The sequence below is a fragment of the Temnothorax curvispinosus genome, unplaced genomic scaffold (genome assembly GCF_003070985.1).
Source record: "Temnothorax curvispinosus isolate PA1 unplaced genomic scaffold, ASM307098v1 QBEX01001173.1, whole genome shotgun sequence".
Taxonomy (NCBI): domain Eukaryota; kingdom Metazoa; phylum Arthropoda; class Insecta; order Hymenoptera; family Formicidae; genus Temnothorax; species Temnothorax curvispinosus.
The window spans coordinates 21,173-38,130 of NW_020210953.1; the positions used below are offsets into that span (position 1 = coordinate 21,173).

The 16,958-nt window shown below is 38.5% G+C and overlaps 1 protein-coding gene across 3 annotated transcripts in view; it reads left to right on the forward strand.

Moving 5' to 3' along the window:
- LOC112460958 (GTPase-activating Rap/Ran-GAP domain-like protein 3) overlaps nucleotides 1-16,958 on the forward strand; it is a 31,173-nt gene that overhangs the window by 4,711 nt on the left and 9,504 nt on the right. Inside the window, exons 1-2 of one of the 3 annotated variants that reach the window (XM_025025933.1) lie at nucleotides 11,754-12,006; nucleotides 14,827-15,851. The exons of 1 other annotated variant lie outside the window; for it this stretch is intronic. In XM_025025933.1, coding sequence (XP_024881701.1) covers nucleotides 15,529-15,851 — 323 coding nt within the window. In that variant the 5' untranslated portion in view covers nucleotides 11,754-12,006; nucleotides 14,827-15,528. Of the gene's footprint in view, nucleotides 1-11,753; nucleotides 12,007-14,826; nucleotides 15,852-16,958 lie in introns of those variants that run through there. One more of the 3 variants, XM_025025942.1, reaches the window with a different exon arrangement.

Below are 16,958 nucleotides of genomic sequence, written 5' to 3' on the forward strand. Positions count from 1 at the left end.
TACGATCGATATGATGTGAATAAGAGTTTGCAGAATGTTCGAAAGTACGTTCAAGAATATTCTGATCATAATATTATTGCTTCGATAAGGAATTCTTCCAAATTATTTTTTCTCATAACACAAACGTGTATATTCTCAAGTGACTGAAGTTTGCTTGGAAATTCGATAAAGAATTTTCAATACGTAATTATCAATATGTGTGAGATTACATTTTATTATTTTACTAAAAAATTATACAATACGTCGTATATTTTTAGAATTTTGCTCGACCTTGGCGTCGTCTGTTTTTTTATTCCTAAAACAAAATCATCGAACATCCGTGCAATAATACTGACGTTGCTAAACAATATACCGAAAGGAATTCGGCGGAAAGTTTTAATTAGTGAGCATTCGAGCGGATGATGACTTTAAAATTAGTTAATTAGTTTCGTAATCTCGATTGATCGGTATCGAATGGGACATTAGCCGTGCTTCTTAATTGAACCAACGTCAACCGATCGTGTGAATGTCATTAGGGCACGATAAAGCCGACTACGATAATCGGCAACGAGCGGGTGGATTGCAGTATGCAAAATCCGGGGCGGACGCTCTTTAATCTCCTGGACGACGACGTACGTAAATCTGCGATACAACGTGCATTAAACGGTTACGAGTGCGCGCTCATAACGCTGTACGATTTACGAGCGGCCGGTTGAAAATAATTTGAAGGGATCATACGTCTTGGAGAGAGGAAAGAGAGAGAGAGAGAGAGAGGGGGGGGACGATGCGCGACGCGGCGCGGCATCGCGCGAATTATTCTTGGCATATCGTTCGACTGCACGCGGCCAGGCACGTGCCAGATACGGTGTGCCGTAAAGATATACCGAAACGATAGACGGTCCCTTCCCTCGGGATCCACCCCATTATTTTTGATCAATTTGCAAAGTTAACGTCCAAAGACTATGTGCCGCGTTATCTCTCGGTCCGACGCGAGTGCGCGCGGAGTTCGCCGGGTTCGCATCTCCGACATCGATTTTTAATATGCCAGCTACAAGCGCATTAATTAGCTCCTCTTAACGACCGGAGCGTGTCTGAATTAATTCCGCGTCGGAACGTTTTCCTGATGTAATCGAGTGGCGATGTCGCATTTTCGATTGTTACGTTTAATATGCTACGTAATCTTCGATTTATCTCCTAAGTAGAAAGAAAGATAGCAGTTAAGGAAGAAAGGAGAAAACTATTCGCGATGCTGTATTCCCGGAAAAGGAGATATCAAAAGTCAAACACCAATTTTCGAGTATTGAAAAAGCGTATACAGTTCCACGTAATGAATAGCGAGATATAGGAACAAAAAGAAATATCGTTAACAAATTTTGTTATTAAATTTAATACTGATGAATATTCAACAGTGATCCGATTCGTTATTGCGGTGTAATTAGCTATAATTGATGTAATTAGCTATATAATTTACAATAATGTTTTATGATTCATGTTTATTCATTTGCGCCTGATGGACATATTACAATTAGGATATAACATTGCGAAATCACAGTGACAAGATATTCCCTCGCTCTGTCCCAGCAAATTATATTATACTATTTTCGACTATTGTGTTATGACACGAGATCGTGTCGTACCTGAATCGTTCAAAATTTAATTGCTTTATCCGGCAACGAGGCGTTCAAGCGAGAGACACCGCCTTCTTTACGATCCACTTCGTTTCGCCCGTGGGAGATAATGAGATTAACCCTCCCTGCAAAGACGCGTAAACTACCGAATAGGTAGAAAGCAGGTATATGTTTCGCCGTAAAAGGTTCCTCCTGGCGTCACAATGTTATAATGTCAGCGGAAAGAATTCCTTTCGCGTTCGTGCGCTAATTACACATTTCTGATATTATAATCCCGTGCAAGGATATCGTGGAAACACTGAAAAAACTCGACTCATCGAAATTCCATTAAAAGTTCCTCGATCGATAGACTTGACAGCTTCGAAAATGTTCCCCTATTATACTGAGACATCGATTCGTTGCATTATTGTCTAGAGAGTTATTTCTTAGTGTGCTTTGAGAAAAAAACGCTTTGTTGTAAAGTAAAGCATAATAAAGATATCGAAGCAAAGAAAGAAATAAATCTAAAATAAAATCCATGTGTGTATGTTCACTTTATGTCAACATTATCGTTATGTTAACGGTACAATTTTTAAATACGTAAAATTTTTATATACGTTTTTCATTTAAATAACTAAAATTAAGTGTACGAGTATTATCTTTCGATGAGAATCTTCGCGGAGCCATGTCAGCAGTCGATAAAGTATTAGTTGAAGAAGAAACTGGTCTAGCGGCAACCCCATTACTGATATTAATCCGAGAGGAATTATGGCAGCGGCAACAACAACAACGCGATATTGCCGGCGAGTGGCTCCGCGATATCGGATTTCGGTGCCTCGCTCTTTATAATTAACCCTTTTGCTATTGGACTCTGGGCCGAGTGTCCGCTGCCGCTCTTTTGTGTCAAGCCGATCAATCTCGATCACGCTCGACCGAGTGGAAGTCGACCGCGGCATCTCTCGATCGAACCTGGGGGCACCGGGGCGAGGCGGAAATATGGAGCACATAAGGGAAGCGAGATGAGGCGGCGGCGAAGGGCGAAGGGGGCGAGAAGGGAGCGGGGGAAAAAATCCGCGAGGAAAAACGGCATTACACGGTCAGCCAGGCGGAGAGAGTCGGTATCGGGTACGTTAAGCCGACGGTATTATATAGTCGCGGAAGAACTCGGGTGTTTTCGATGACCCCTGTCCGCGAGTATATCGTTCAATTACGTCACCGCGCTACTGGCCCGCATTCGAAAGCACGGTATATCGATTTTGCCGATGCATAACAAGACTTTCGTAGGTAGCGACGACGCGCCGCACCGTCCTGGCCGTCGCTAGATGGAGGATACTGAGAATCCCGATGCTTTGACACGCGAGTTAATATGCCCTTCGACGAAGCTACTTGATGAGTAGCCTCAATGACTCCGGGTCGTTAACCCTTTCGGCCGATGAGGCTTTAAATATAGGCTTTACACGCGAGCGTGATATGCAATTACTCGCATTAATATTCGAACACCATGATTTTTGAGAGATTTATTACTTTTTAAACACAATTTTTGTCGGAATAAAGATTTCTTGAATTTTTTAATAAAATGAACATTTATTATAGTCGCCAGAAACGTAAATTTTATTTATTTAATTAATACAGTTTTAAATTTAACATATTAAATGAGTTTTAAACAGTAAATGAGATTATGCTTAATTCTGATATTGCAAAAATATTCGGACACTCAACGAAACATAATAATATAAATATTTATATTAACGAGATAATAATAATAATTTAGTATTTTGTTGAATAACTTTTTTGTTTAATACCATGCTACAAACATTTGGGCATGTTAGAAATAATTTCAGAGTATTATCAATGAATCTCATAAATAGGATTTCAATCTGGCGACTGTGGTGGAGGATGTTATACCTAGCAATTATATAGATAATAAGTATTCTTAAATTCTCAATATTCTTCGCAATTTATATTTTCCACCGTCCTGGATCATTATTTATTTATTTATTTATGTGTAAATAGGATTCAGAGAGGTCTCTTTAGTACGCATAGTAAAATTATAATTGTAACATCAGCAAGAGACGCAGAATAAAGTGCTGAAAAGAAGAATACAAAAATAACAAATTTACCACTTACGGTACAAAACAGATAAGATCTAACGAAGACAGTAAAGTATTGATCGTTTAAAAGTTTAAGAGATGTTTGAAAAAAGTCCACGCGATCGGAGAATTCGTTCACCAGTAAGCACATCTTATTCAGGGGTGACTTTACCATAGAACCCAGGTAGCACATATTAGTTTCATATACGTTTTTCAAACGTATACATAGTTTCATAACCGTAAGGAACCATTAAGAAACGTTTGAACAAAAATGTTTTTGAAACCATGATTTAAGAAACGTATTTTTTACGTTTCTAGTTTCTACAGTTAACAAAAATACCTACTTGTTTTTTTCCTTTCAAAATTATAATTTGCTTTATCTAAATATGTATATAATAGCTTTAATAGGCATTTTTGAAACATTTAAATTTATATTGCACTAATTATTGCACAAAATAAATCATTTTATCCATGCACATATATCCACTTATTTACTTAAATTAATTTTGTCCTACCGGTCTTAATCTATTTGTCATCGGACAAATCTGAGCTTAAAAAACTTCCAATAGTTGCAAAATAAACGTACTGCTGAACGTGGCCATTGAAAAAACATTTAATTATACGTGTGTTCCGTTTTGAAGAACTTCCTAAACTGGTGCACATCAGTGATGCAATTAAGTTAGAGTGAGACAAGTATATTTTGTTTCATTTTAACTTATTGCACGAATGTGCACCAGTTCAGGAATTTCTTCGAAAAAGAATAGAAAAAGAATAGTATATGCATAAAGCTTCTAGAACATTCTCACGCATGTCTCAAAGACGTCATAAACACGTTCAAAAGACGTGAAAAATAGGAATTTTAAATGTCTTTATCTAAAATGTCTTTATCATTAAAACAAAACGTTTCTATAATAGTTTTTTAAACGTTATTTTATCGGAAAAGAAACGTTCCATCGAACGTTTTTTGAATGGACATTTTCACTCATGAGAAACGTTTTTAGAAATCGGTTATAGAACGTTTCAAAAAAACGCTTATAAAACATTTCTGAAACGTGTACGTGCTACCTGGGTAGCGATAAAATTGCCGACAAAGCTACACCATTGATACACGGCTTCCGATAGGTTGAAAATTTTGTCGCTATCGCCTCGCATTGTGTAAAAAACTTAATGCGGACACAGATTATATCATTATAATATACCAGATCTGTTGCTCTGTTGCGATATCAGATTGTTATACAAACTCACGCAGGTCACGCAGTTTAGTTCAATTATCGGCCGCTTGGTGCCTATCACCTTGTATCTTTGCGATTATTTAAGTTGTTTGCAAAATTTATGTTATACATTTATATTAGAATTTATAATATTTTAATCGAAAATCTTGCAAATAATTGGATAACTTTAATTCTTCAATATTAACTAGGTTTTATTATTTAGTTTAATTTCACTATTAGCCCCATTTCGGAAAAATAAAATTAACAAAAAATTTCCTTAATTCTCGATAGCGATTGTTTTGTAATGATTCTTATATAAGGATGGGGCATAGATGGATACTTTGGATCCTATAAGGCAGAATTCGTGGTCCGATCTTGTACTTAAGATCGTTCTCGTCATACACTCGAAATTTATGGTCATTTTACTTGTTGGGGATGGTAGACTGTCCAGACATTCGGACGGTCTTGAGTATACGCTCGGAGTGTGAATATTGTTCCTAAGGATCTGGTAGTCTGATACTGGTCAGAAAAGTGCCTTTACCTTTATACCTTTACCTGCACATTTATAAGACTAATTAGTTTATAAAAGGATGTCCGTGCTATATATACTTAATCTGGTTTAGCCCTGTACTTGGGCTAACCAAAAGTGACTATCTTATAATTAGTTTAATAAGTATAATTATAATTAGTACCTTAATCTTATAATAATAATAATCTTATAATTAGTATAAATTGAAATATATCATTAGACTCGTGAAAATGTCAATCTTAAATTACTAAACGGCCAATACGAGTCAAGCGCGGTACGTGGTGCGCAAATAAAGAAATTAATAGTTACAGAAGTACGAATTACAATGTATATATATATATACATATATTCCAACTTAATAAACTGCGCTATCTTATAATTAGGAAATTGTTTCTTCGGCTCATTCGGTTTTTATTGTAATATGCATTGTGTGAAACGAATACAAAGCGGTGATAAAATTCAAACAAAATTAAACATATGTAGCATTGCGATTGAGGACAACCGTGGTTGAATCGATTATGTATCGATTACAATTAGACATAGATATTGGTCACAATTCTATGTCGGTACGAACCATTTGTACATTGATCACAATTGTATTTAATCTCGGTCGTCCTCAATCGCAATACTATACTGCTTTGATTCCGTTCGAACTTTACCACCGCTTTGTATTCGTGTCACACTACTTCTATGCATATTACAGTAAAAATCGAGTGAAAAAGCAGGTTCCTTTACTTACATTCCATTTACTTACATGTCTTTCCAAGTACTTAAATATCCTCTATATAGTTTAATTTAAAAAGTCAGGTAATGGTCTAGGTTTAGGGGCTTAAAGCATATTGTGCTGCTGAACTGGTAACGTTGACTATTTTTTTTTTACAAAAGTTGTATTTCTTTATTTTTTTAACATTAGTTACAATAAATGGAAAACATTGTAATAAATTTAAGAAATTCAATAACCCGGACAGCCGAATCTGTCGAGAACAGATTTTGAAAGTGTCTGCTGCGAATTTTGTCGATAGAATGTCAGCAGAAATTATATATAAGAGATACTGGCAGTAGATTGATTGCAGAAACTGACCAAGATCCGTTGTTTCGTAACCATGCAATTTGAATGATGTATTTCATTTAAACCCAGTAAATCTGCTCGCAATATGACAACAGATTGGCAGCATATTTCGCTCAGATATCACAACAGATCCGATATCATCTATGTCCGCATTAAACTCGTGTTTTGCCGATAGAGCCTGCCGATATAATCTGACAGCAGATAGTGGTTTACAGTTACGATAAGTAATTGTAAAGAAATATGAAGTTAATATAAAAAGATTGAAACTGCAGCTTTTAAGATAATAATATTCAGTTAAATAGATAATCAATATTCAATTTGATAGATAAAAATCAATTGTCTATCAAAAATTTATAATCGAGTCCAACTTAATTCTTAATAACGAATTACGAAAAGAAATAAAAAAAACTTCTCATTTTACATTTATTATTTTATCATAGAGTATTGTATAAACTCGTACGTTTGAATCACGTACATTGTACAATTTTCTTTCTGTTTGTATTACTTTCTTTACATTGACGTCAACCTATAAAGGAAGAAGCATTGAGGTTAATTCTCGTAAATGTTAATTCTCGATATTACAATTCTCCCTTTTTTTTTATCACCGTCGGAGGGAAGCAGAATCACAATTTTCGTGATAACGTCGAAAAACTCGACCGGTTTCTGTACTGAAATGAAAACGCGTGTATAATGCACATTAACGTGCGCCACGCAGTTTCCTGAGTTTGTTTAATATAAACATGTATACGAGTGCATATTATATAATCATCTTTATGCGCAAAAAGGAAAACCGATGCGGTCGTATCTGCCCCTACGTGAAAATGTACTTTTCCACCTATATATTGCACGCTTTTTTCCCAACTTCAGAAATAATACGAAAATACTATACGACGTATAACGCAACAATATATGTTCGTGCTGCAAAGCTGCAAAACTGCGATGGCACGTCATAAGAAAGGTACTGCCGCTGCCTCTTTCTTTGTGGAAGGAAATTCCGCGGATGTTTTTCATTTGTCAGCGTGATTAAGATGGACGTGTATAGAGAATACCTTTGTTACCCTCCTGTCTTCCCCACAAAGTCGCTCCACACATTCCAGCGATAACATCCACCATCGCTCCATATTTTTCAATCTAAAAGACATTCGACTGCTATTCCGTTTCGTTTGCAAATAGCATGTTACGAGAATTGCGATTTTTTTCGCTGAACAAGCTCGATTTTAGAATTTATATCATTTTCAAAATAAATAATTTAATTGATGGAGGCAATAAGTGTATTGCGCAAGGTAGCTATAACGACGTGGCGCAAAACACGAAGAATACACAAAGAAAAAGAGAACTGCGGCATAAATTACTAATAATTTCCAAGTCGTACGAGACTTTCCACTTTCCGTGTCTATTTTTACGCGCATTATCCGCGAAACTACATTGGTCAGCGCTGTTATCGCCGTAAACCGGCCATGCGCGCTCGAGATGCGTCCTCTTTTCGTATCTCCGTAATTGTATACGGGTTTCAATTTATGTAATCAACGACACACCATTTGGGTTTGCCACACTTTTCGTGCGTAGATAATATCCGAAACTCGTCCAGAAAGGATAGATAAACGGAATTTGATGGAAAGTTTACGGAATGGAAATCTCTAATTAGTCCAACTATATAGCAAGAATGATATCTGTTAATTCTATCGGAAAATATTGCTCTGTCCCTCGAATAATGTTTTTCGCGCGTATATTAAACATTGTCGAGTTAACTTGATTAATTTTACGTTTTTGGCAAACCACCATTTTTAATATAAAACTGCGTCGTAATATATAAGTGCCACCTCTTCACTATTTTCGTTCGGAAAAAAATCGTGCAAATCTATTAACCGTATCAGTATTTTCGTGGTAATCGGTTCGATCTCTCGGCAGTATATCGACATTTTCGTGGAAATCACTGTTGACAGTATTACGTGTACTTTTCACGATAGCTACAGCAAATTTGCGAGGAAAAAGATTCAATGTCGTCCAATTATTCAAATGAGAGATATGTATACGAGTATAGTAATCTCTAAAAATAAACGTAATATATATAATAATCTCTTTCTTGTTCTTTCTTTAATTCAGCAGTGCTCTTGCAATTTATTACTATCCAAACCTAAGATTAGTTGAGAAATTAATAAAATTTAACGAAATTATACATTTTCCCTGTATGCTTTCGGATTACTTTCCGGATGTGTATTTCGCGAACGCTGACCACGATAAGAACATATTATACGTAGGCTTCGCATGTTTGCGAAACGTGCCTTTTCCGCTATTAAATTAAAAGTGTCATTCAAAAGTTGAATTTCGATGTCAGTTTCTACGGGAGTCTAAATACAATAATTGTCTGTGAAACATTTCGCAACTACGCGACATGAGTGAGGACTGCCTGCATATCTGTTATTAGTTGCGTTTCAATTTAGATAACAACAGAACGGAACTACACATGTGTCGGTGTGAGCAGAGTATATTAAAAGAATTCGCCGGCAAATTTTACGATTGCACCACTATCGGAAAACGATCGAGTCTGTTTATTGCGTGTTTTCGAGATCCCTTTCATTGAAAGGATAACGTTCCTCGTTCGAGCTGCGAAATTCTCTGCGCTTTCAAAAAATTCGGTAGAAAAGACCGACACGGAACAAAAAAAAATTTGATCGAAGTTGCATGCAAAGCGCAGGACGCGCCTGAAAAAAATCGCACAACCCCCGTCATTTTAATGAGCGGCCGCCGTCGTAATCAGCAAAATTTCCTCTTCCCTCGCCTTTGATCCTCGCTTTTGATAAAAAGGTTCTTGCTTTAATGATTGTCACTGTTTAAAGACTCTCTTTGTTGAAAATGGAGTACCTATACGGTATACAGCCGAATGCAATTCTGACTGTTCCTCCGGCCTTTTCACGTTCCGACATACAAAGGCTTGTTTATAACTCGACGAAGCTAAGGCGTCTACGGATATTATAGGCATGTTTCTACTAACTTTTTTTTTCGATGTTTTAAAAATAGATCTAAGCACTCTAAAAATATGTATCACCAACTTTCAAGAACATTCTATAATTTAACGATCCGCCCGCTCGTGCAACCGCCCCTAGAAAGCATAGTTACATAGTTCGCGCAATCGATAATCGCTCTATCCATTTCCATTAATTATTTACAACGCCGTGTAAGTGCAACTTTAATAATCTCCTCTCCTCTTTTTATATCGCCAGTCGGCGCGATGTGATAACTATAACCCGCTTATCTGTCGCTCTCGATTCTTTTCTACATTTAAAATATATGGCGCGCGCATCTGTCGCCGACACATGTCCGCGCGATTTTATCAAACGCACCGATATGGAGTTTCGCGGCTGATCTGCGTATCTGTTATCGCATTTTGTCGTAGTCGCGCGGGATGAAATCCCTATACCGTCTTTGTAATCGTCGATAAGAAACCGCCGGCTGGACGAACCAACCGGAGGCTTATCGGGAGTCGATAAACCACCATGCAACGACACATTGAAAAACTTGATGCACGTGTCTAGGAAATCTCGGGTTTTAAAACCGTATGAGAAAAACCAGACAGCGGAGCGTCGTTTACGCCTGTCACGTTTATCCTTTACGCGACTGATCAAGAAAATTTGTTCGTTAATTTCAACATTTGTGCAAATTTTCGAATCAATTTTGTGATTTAATATAAAAATATACTTTTCCTACATGTGGGATACGCAACGGAGGGTGTATAGCAGAGAGAATATTTTGTCTTGCCGCAACCCAATTTGCTCTTCTCCATAAAGCAGCAAGTAACAATACACGAATAATAAAAGTCATGACAAATCGTATTGATTGCGAAGAAACATCATTATGGTATTTCTATTCGTAATTCTATTATGCGCGGTTTTATCTTTTACTATCATGAGATAGAAAAAAGATCGATACATTATTTATTATTATTATTAATTATTATTTAAGTATACTTGATGGAAATAATCCCGTAATTAATTATTACGATATTATTTCCATCAAATATATTTTTCTTAACGATATAAATCATGTCTATTTCTTAATAATTAGTTACTCGAGAACATCCTTCTTATTAAGGAAGAGACATAAATTGGGAATATTAATTATATAAGATTATTTATATTTTGTGGGCGTGAAAGAAATCTCGGATAAAAACTATTCTAATCCTTATCAAATACAAAAATTAAGTCTTAATTAAAGAAGTTTGAAGGATATGTCTAAGGATTTGTAACATGTGTTCTTTTTTGTGCAGCAAAACTTTAAAGTGTATTTTTAATATAAAAAAAGAGAGAGGAAGATTTTCAATCAAAGTTTACGGTCATATTGCTTTTTCAAATGAGAATATAATAGAATATGTAACATTTACAATATACGTATACAATTTCGTGTTTAACGTGAAACGTTCAAGGGAATAAGCTTTCCCTTATTTATTCAAGCCTTTGAAGCTGACTTTCAATAATGCCGTTTAATTCGCCACATTAAACAACTCTTTTAGATCATAAAATTTTCGTAGAATTCCTTCGAGTTCATCAAAAGACGGATAATGTACTTATACTTTTACAATTTGATGACAATTTGGGTTTGATGACAATTGTCAAATGTCCCCTATACAAAGTACGCCGCGTATAGAGCTTATCGCGTTATCTGGCGTAAAAATCCGGGTTAATTCTCCAGCTATTTACATTTCACGAGAACGTCGCCGACGCCGACGGCGCGGTAAGAGAGAATCTGATTAACGTTCGGGCTGTGCTAATTCGCTAGCCCGATACGCACAGTCGCGCCCTAATCCCACCCCGCTCGGTGGCGGCGGCGGTTTGGGTGCCAAAATTTAAAGGGGAGGGGTGTGGGAGGAGGTGGGTCGCCGGGACAACGATGGAGATTGAAGGAGCGCCGCGGCGCCCCGTTGCCGGCGAGAATACGGGTCACCGTACCGATGCCGTCCCCGCCGAATCGTGACGGAGGGTCGCGCATCGATACGCCGGGCACGAGTGACGGTAACACACGTCACGGTGCCGCGATAGGGCACTCGGACCCCGTACGCGGAGTATGGAGGAACAAATAGATAAATGAAGGTGAGGTGGAGGAAGAGGCAAATGAGGGAGAGGGGGGGTGGGATGGTAGCGGAAGAGAAGGAGGTGGAAGACGACAAATAGAGGGAGAGACGGGGGAGGAAGAAACGGAGGTGGACGTGGAGACCGACGAACTCGTCGACGCGGCGCCAGTCGTCGAGTCGCCATGTCACTGCGAGCAACTTGCAACTATCTCGCGGGGGCTGCTGCGCTACGCGTCGGGTTGTGAAGATTCGCCAGGGGACGCGACGGCGGCGGTGCGGCGGCGGCGGCGACGACGGCAACGGCAGTAGGGGTTGCGGACCCAAGACGCGAGGGAGTGCGTTCAGTGCCGTCGAGTTCCGCAAGTGGTGTTCTTCGCGCCCGGGCCGACCAAGCAGCCCGTTGTACTTCCAGTGTCGCAGAGACTTAACTTGGAAAACTAACGATTGCACGTGATGGTTTAAACCCGCAATCTTATTTTTTTTTTTAGTAGATGTAATATGTCACAATTGTTGTACGTACATTGTAGCGAAGTTAACTAACATGGACTTGCAATGACATTGTTATTATACATAATTTTCTTTTCGGAGCACGATCTAATTTCAGCTTCGTAATTGGAGTTGCATGATTTTTAACTATTAGACGCGCAACGTTTAGTCGGCGTATGGCTTGCTATGTTATTTAAAATTTGGTAACATCTCTCGATAGAAACTACGGAATAAAAAAAGAAGAACTATATCATCTATCGGCGACATCGACGCTCGCAGAGTAAAGTAGGCTCCGATCCTCACTTAACGAATAAATCTTTTATCATGATTTATTGTATGTATCGTTAATCAAGATTTATTGTACACTCCGCAAACTTAGTTCGGTTAACTTTGCTCGGAAGAATTCGAAACCCAACTCTTCGGGGGGAAGCGGGGAAATATTGAAAGTAATTTATTCAAAAAACGATTAAATGCCGTTAATCATAATTTAATGTCGCATAGTGCAATATATCATTCCAAAAAAGGTTAAGCTTTAATTGAGATAAGTGTTTTACGAAGTGGAGTTTTTATCTCTATTAGTTTAAAAGTCGGGAAAGCCAAGCTTGTAAAAACTGGGTACTTGAGAAGGCTTAATAGCGAGGTTAATTCTAAAGAAACTTCTGACCCATTTTGAAAATCGTGAAACGCTTTACTTGATCCTTTCGCGCTCTGACACGAAAAAGAGCCGATCTCATTTGAGAGAACGTGACACAACGAACGTGTCTTCTTTTCATGTCATGTAAATCTAGTATAGTGACTAGGATTTCGTAAAATCCCATGTGGAAACTAAGAAGAATAGAAGCTCGATATCACTCTCATGTGTCTCCACCATTTACGTAGGATAAAAGATTTCTCGCTGAACTGGCAAATCGTTCCATAAACAAACAAATCTTGTCGATCTGATTTACAGCATGGATTTAAATACCCGATTTTTCCGCGCGATAACGCGTGTTCAAAGAGCATCTTCGCTTATCCGTGGATTTCCCGGAAAAATTTGCGATTCGATGTAAAAGCGGAAAAAGCGTATTGAACACCTTGGATATTTCCCACGGCGAATATTCCACGACCTGACACTTGCCCGTAGAATTTACGGAATGCAGTTACGAGGACTCGTGTCAGCGTAACTTCTACGTGTCTATACATACAGCAGTACGCTTCACATGCTCGGTTATCGAATCGCCATATCCGTCCCACAACATCCGTTTGTCCTTCTGCCCGGATTTCTCGATTGCAAGATCGGGAGATCAAAGAAAAAAAAAAGACCATTTTTCCATTGTTATCGCCGATGCCGCGAATTACGGATCGAACACAAATGTGAAATGTCGATCACTCGAAATGTCCACACGAACGGCCCTTTGACGATAGGGCCGATAGATTAATGGAAGGGATCGATGCTGTTGTTGGTCAAAGGTAGGACATAAGACCTATGTAAATGTGTACTGTTGTGTATCTTTGACGCATCGCTTATCACGGTGGCCTCCGGTATCGCGAATATTGGTCGCTTCGGTCGTAGGTAAAAGGTCGTTCCGGTGGTATCGATGTCTTCGCTCGATGTCCGATAAAGTAACTATGAGATGAACGGCCGCGCGCGCGTAGAGTCGCCTATCGATGAACTCAATTCAGTTATTCATTCATTAGATCTAGCCATTTGTGCTATTCTTGGCGTAGGCGCTTCATTTCCTTACATCGTTTTCAGCACAAATCTTTCTCTTGCTGTTGTATCATATCACTGTCTAACATTTCTTTGAGTTCCTTAGCAGATGCTGGTCTGACCAATCTTCTTCGTTACTTCGAATGCAAAAGACGAATTCAAACAACTCTGAAATATCATTAGAGTTTCTATTTAAAGAATTGGATTAAAGATAACGCAGTTATATATATATATATGTCTCCAATTCTTTAAATAGCAATTCTAATAATATTTCAGAGTTGTTTGAATTCGTCTTTTGCATTCGAAGTAACGACTTCGAGTAAAGGTCGCATGGTACGTATCGTGCTTTTCTGCTGTGTTTGCAATAAGTATTTTCAATTGAATAAGCCGCAAGAATGTCGTTATCTTGAGAATCAATATTCTTAATGCGGGACTGCCCTAAGCGTTTGGTTCTTGACTAAATTTGCTTATTCAGAGAAGGGGAGTTTACCCATTGGCTATTCCTTACGATAAAAATATACAAATATATTTTCATCGTATGGAAAATATATGCGTACACTTTATGAATCGTTTATTAATGCTTTTGTGTGGGAAAAAAATTATCCTTTAGTATGAAAAAAATTCTTAACAAATAGGCGTAGGATCACAAAACCAAGTAGGGTCAATAATTAGCTCATTTTTTTTCATGTCATCATCATCATCATCATCATCATCATCATCATCATCATCATCATCGTCATCGTCATCGTCGTTATTCATCAGATTATTATTGCATTGAATAGAAATTAATTTAACTAACTCTACATAATCAAAGAAAATATAGATAAAGTTTAATTGAAAAACTTTGAATGAATAAAATGCTTTCACTTATTAAAGCACGAAGAATAACAAGAAAATAATAGTTAATAAATATATTTTTCCAAGAGCTATCTATTTCGTATAGAATTAAAAAAAAAATAGTTTTCCGAACTTTACTTTAGAAAAAACCATTGTACTTTAGAAAACATACTTTGTCACTTGCTGTCACATCTATTTGACTTCGATATCGCGGTGTACATACAATTATCTACGGTGACACATTATGACAATTATTTTCACAGGTGTGACAACTATCTGCAAGTTGCGACGTATATCATTTATCGTAAGACACTAACAATAAGTGCAAGTGCATCCCAGCGCGTGTTACGTTATTCTGTATTATTTAAAAGATCACAGAAGTGGCGGATAAACGTACACATAAGACACGTTAGATCGCATTTCATTTCTCCCGTTTCCGTGTGTATCGGTGATCTCCTCTTCGACATCGCCCAACACCGACTTCGGCAATCGACCCGGATGTCAAGAGAGATAGAATTCAAATTACCACTGCACGGGCGCAAGAGGCGTTCCCTGTAATTGATATTCCTCGCGTACGCTGTGAGATATAAAGCATCAGCGGCGGCGCGCATAAGCGACGGGATCCAAAAACAACGAGCCTCGCGTAGTCGAGATTTGTCAAATAATCTCACGACACCTGTGTAACGCTGAGCGATTCTCACCACGTTGCGACGTGTGGCAATTCCATTGCAATTTGGCTCGCACAAGTCGCACAGCGATGCGGATACCGACGCTCGTTGTCATCGCCGGCTGTTCAACGACATTATGATGATGATGTGACGCTACCAAAAGAAGAACGTACCAAGTCAGTCTCCCAGTGAGCAGGCTGTATGTAATAAAACCGCGTAGTTGTGCATAGTCATACTGTTAAATTGTACGTAATACGTAGAGACATCGCCACGCGTATAAAAAAGAAACTGGCGAAAATGCTGTGCTTGGATATCAAACTCGTTTCGCGAATACGGGGTGCCTCCTCCGGGACTGCCTCGTCAACGCACCCGGCCTCAGCCTCGTCATCCTCGACGAGCGCGAGCTCCGCGGAGAAAAGCAAGTCTCGCAGAGTGAAACGCGAGAGCGGCGAGGTCGCCAGTTCGATCACGATCAGCGACAGCGAGGAGGAATCGTTGCGACCTAGTTCGAGCGTCCAGGAGATGATACGCAGGAACAGATCCAGATCGGTGTGCGTGGCATCGATCATGCCGCCCTCCCGACTTAGGCAGGTGGAACGACCGCGACGCGCCAGTCATGTGTATGTTGCTCTAATGCGTGATCTCTGCTCTAGCGGCGAATGTCATTATACGCGAAATGCCAAAAATTGCGAGTCAAGTAACGAGTTGACTGACCCATTTTCTCAATTATGTTCCCATTACCTTTTTCGAAGAGGATAAACAAGTAGTTATTCTCTCGCTGTGCTCGACTTATTTTCTTATTTGCCGCGTGAACTTGTATCAATTTACTAGTTGACTTATTTTTTATTACCTTTTATTGAAAAAACAAGAGCAATTCACTACTTGTTGCTTGATCTTTTCTCTATTTGCTTCACTCAGAAACCAATAAAACCTTGTCGCTGAAATGTCACCCGATCTAACGGGTAACGCTGTGCGATCCATGCGAATCCCGAATTTTGAACAGTATAACTGTTCCTCTTTGTGTCTCTCATGTAACGACCTCTCCCGATTACCCGGCCAATTCGACCTCGACGTAGCTTCTCGTTAACCTAGATATTCATGTCGTGAAAAATGAGAAGCGCAAGAGGGATTGAGTCGACGAACGAAGGGTCGTATATTACGTTCACACTATATGGTAGACGCGATTCGCTCGCCGGGGGATGATTGTATTTGATCGGGATACATTTAGTGAATCAATGATAATTATCGTGCCGATAGCGTTTAATCTTTCGTGCGAAAGAGAATATCGAAGAACGCGGTCCCGCCACGAACGTCGCTTTCAGTTTTAATCATAGATTATTTGCCCAATGTAATAAATTCTTTCCAGTAAAAATTTTGGAAAGATATTCTTTTATTGCAACCTCTCTCGCAATATTCAACATTCAATATTAAACATCTCGGTAATTAAATTGCAAATTAAAATTCCGAAAAGGTCGCACGACTTCGGATAAACAACGAGGCTTTCTATTTCAAAAGATTTTCTTAGGGAACTCAATTTGCAAAAAGCTATTTATTTGGGACATCTATCTAATTTGAAAATTATCTATATCACAATAATTTTAGTCAAAGGAATAAAGTCCAGATTGGTCAAAGAATTGGTCTCTGTCATTAAAATTGAGGTCATTCTGGGTCACTCTACGAGCACAGAAATCGATTCGTAACGCGGTTACGAGTCCATTTTGGAGTAA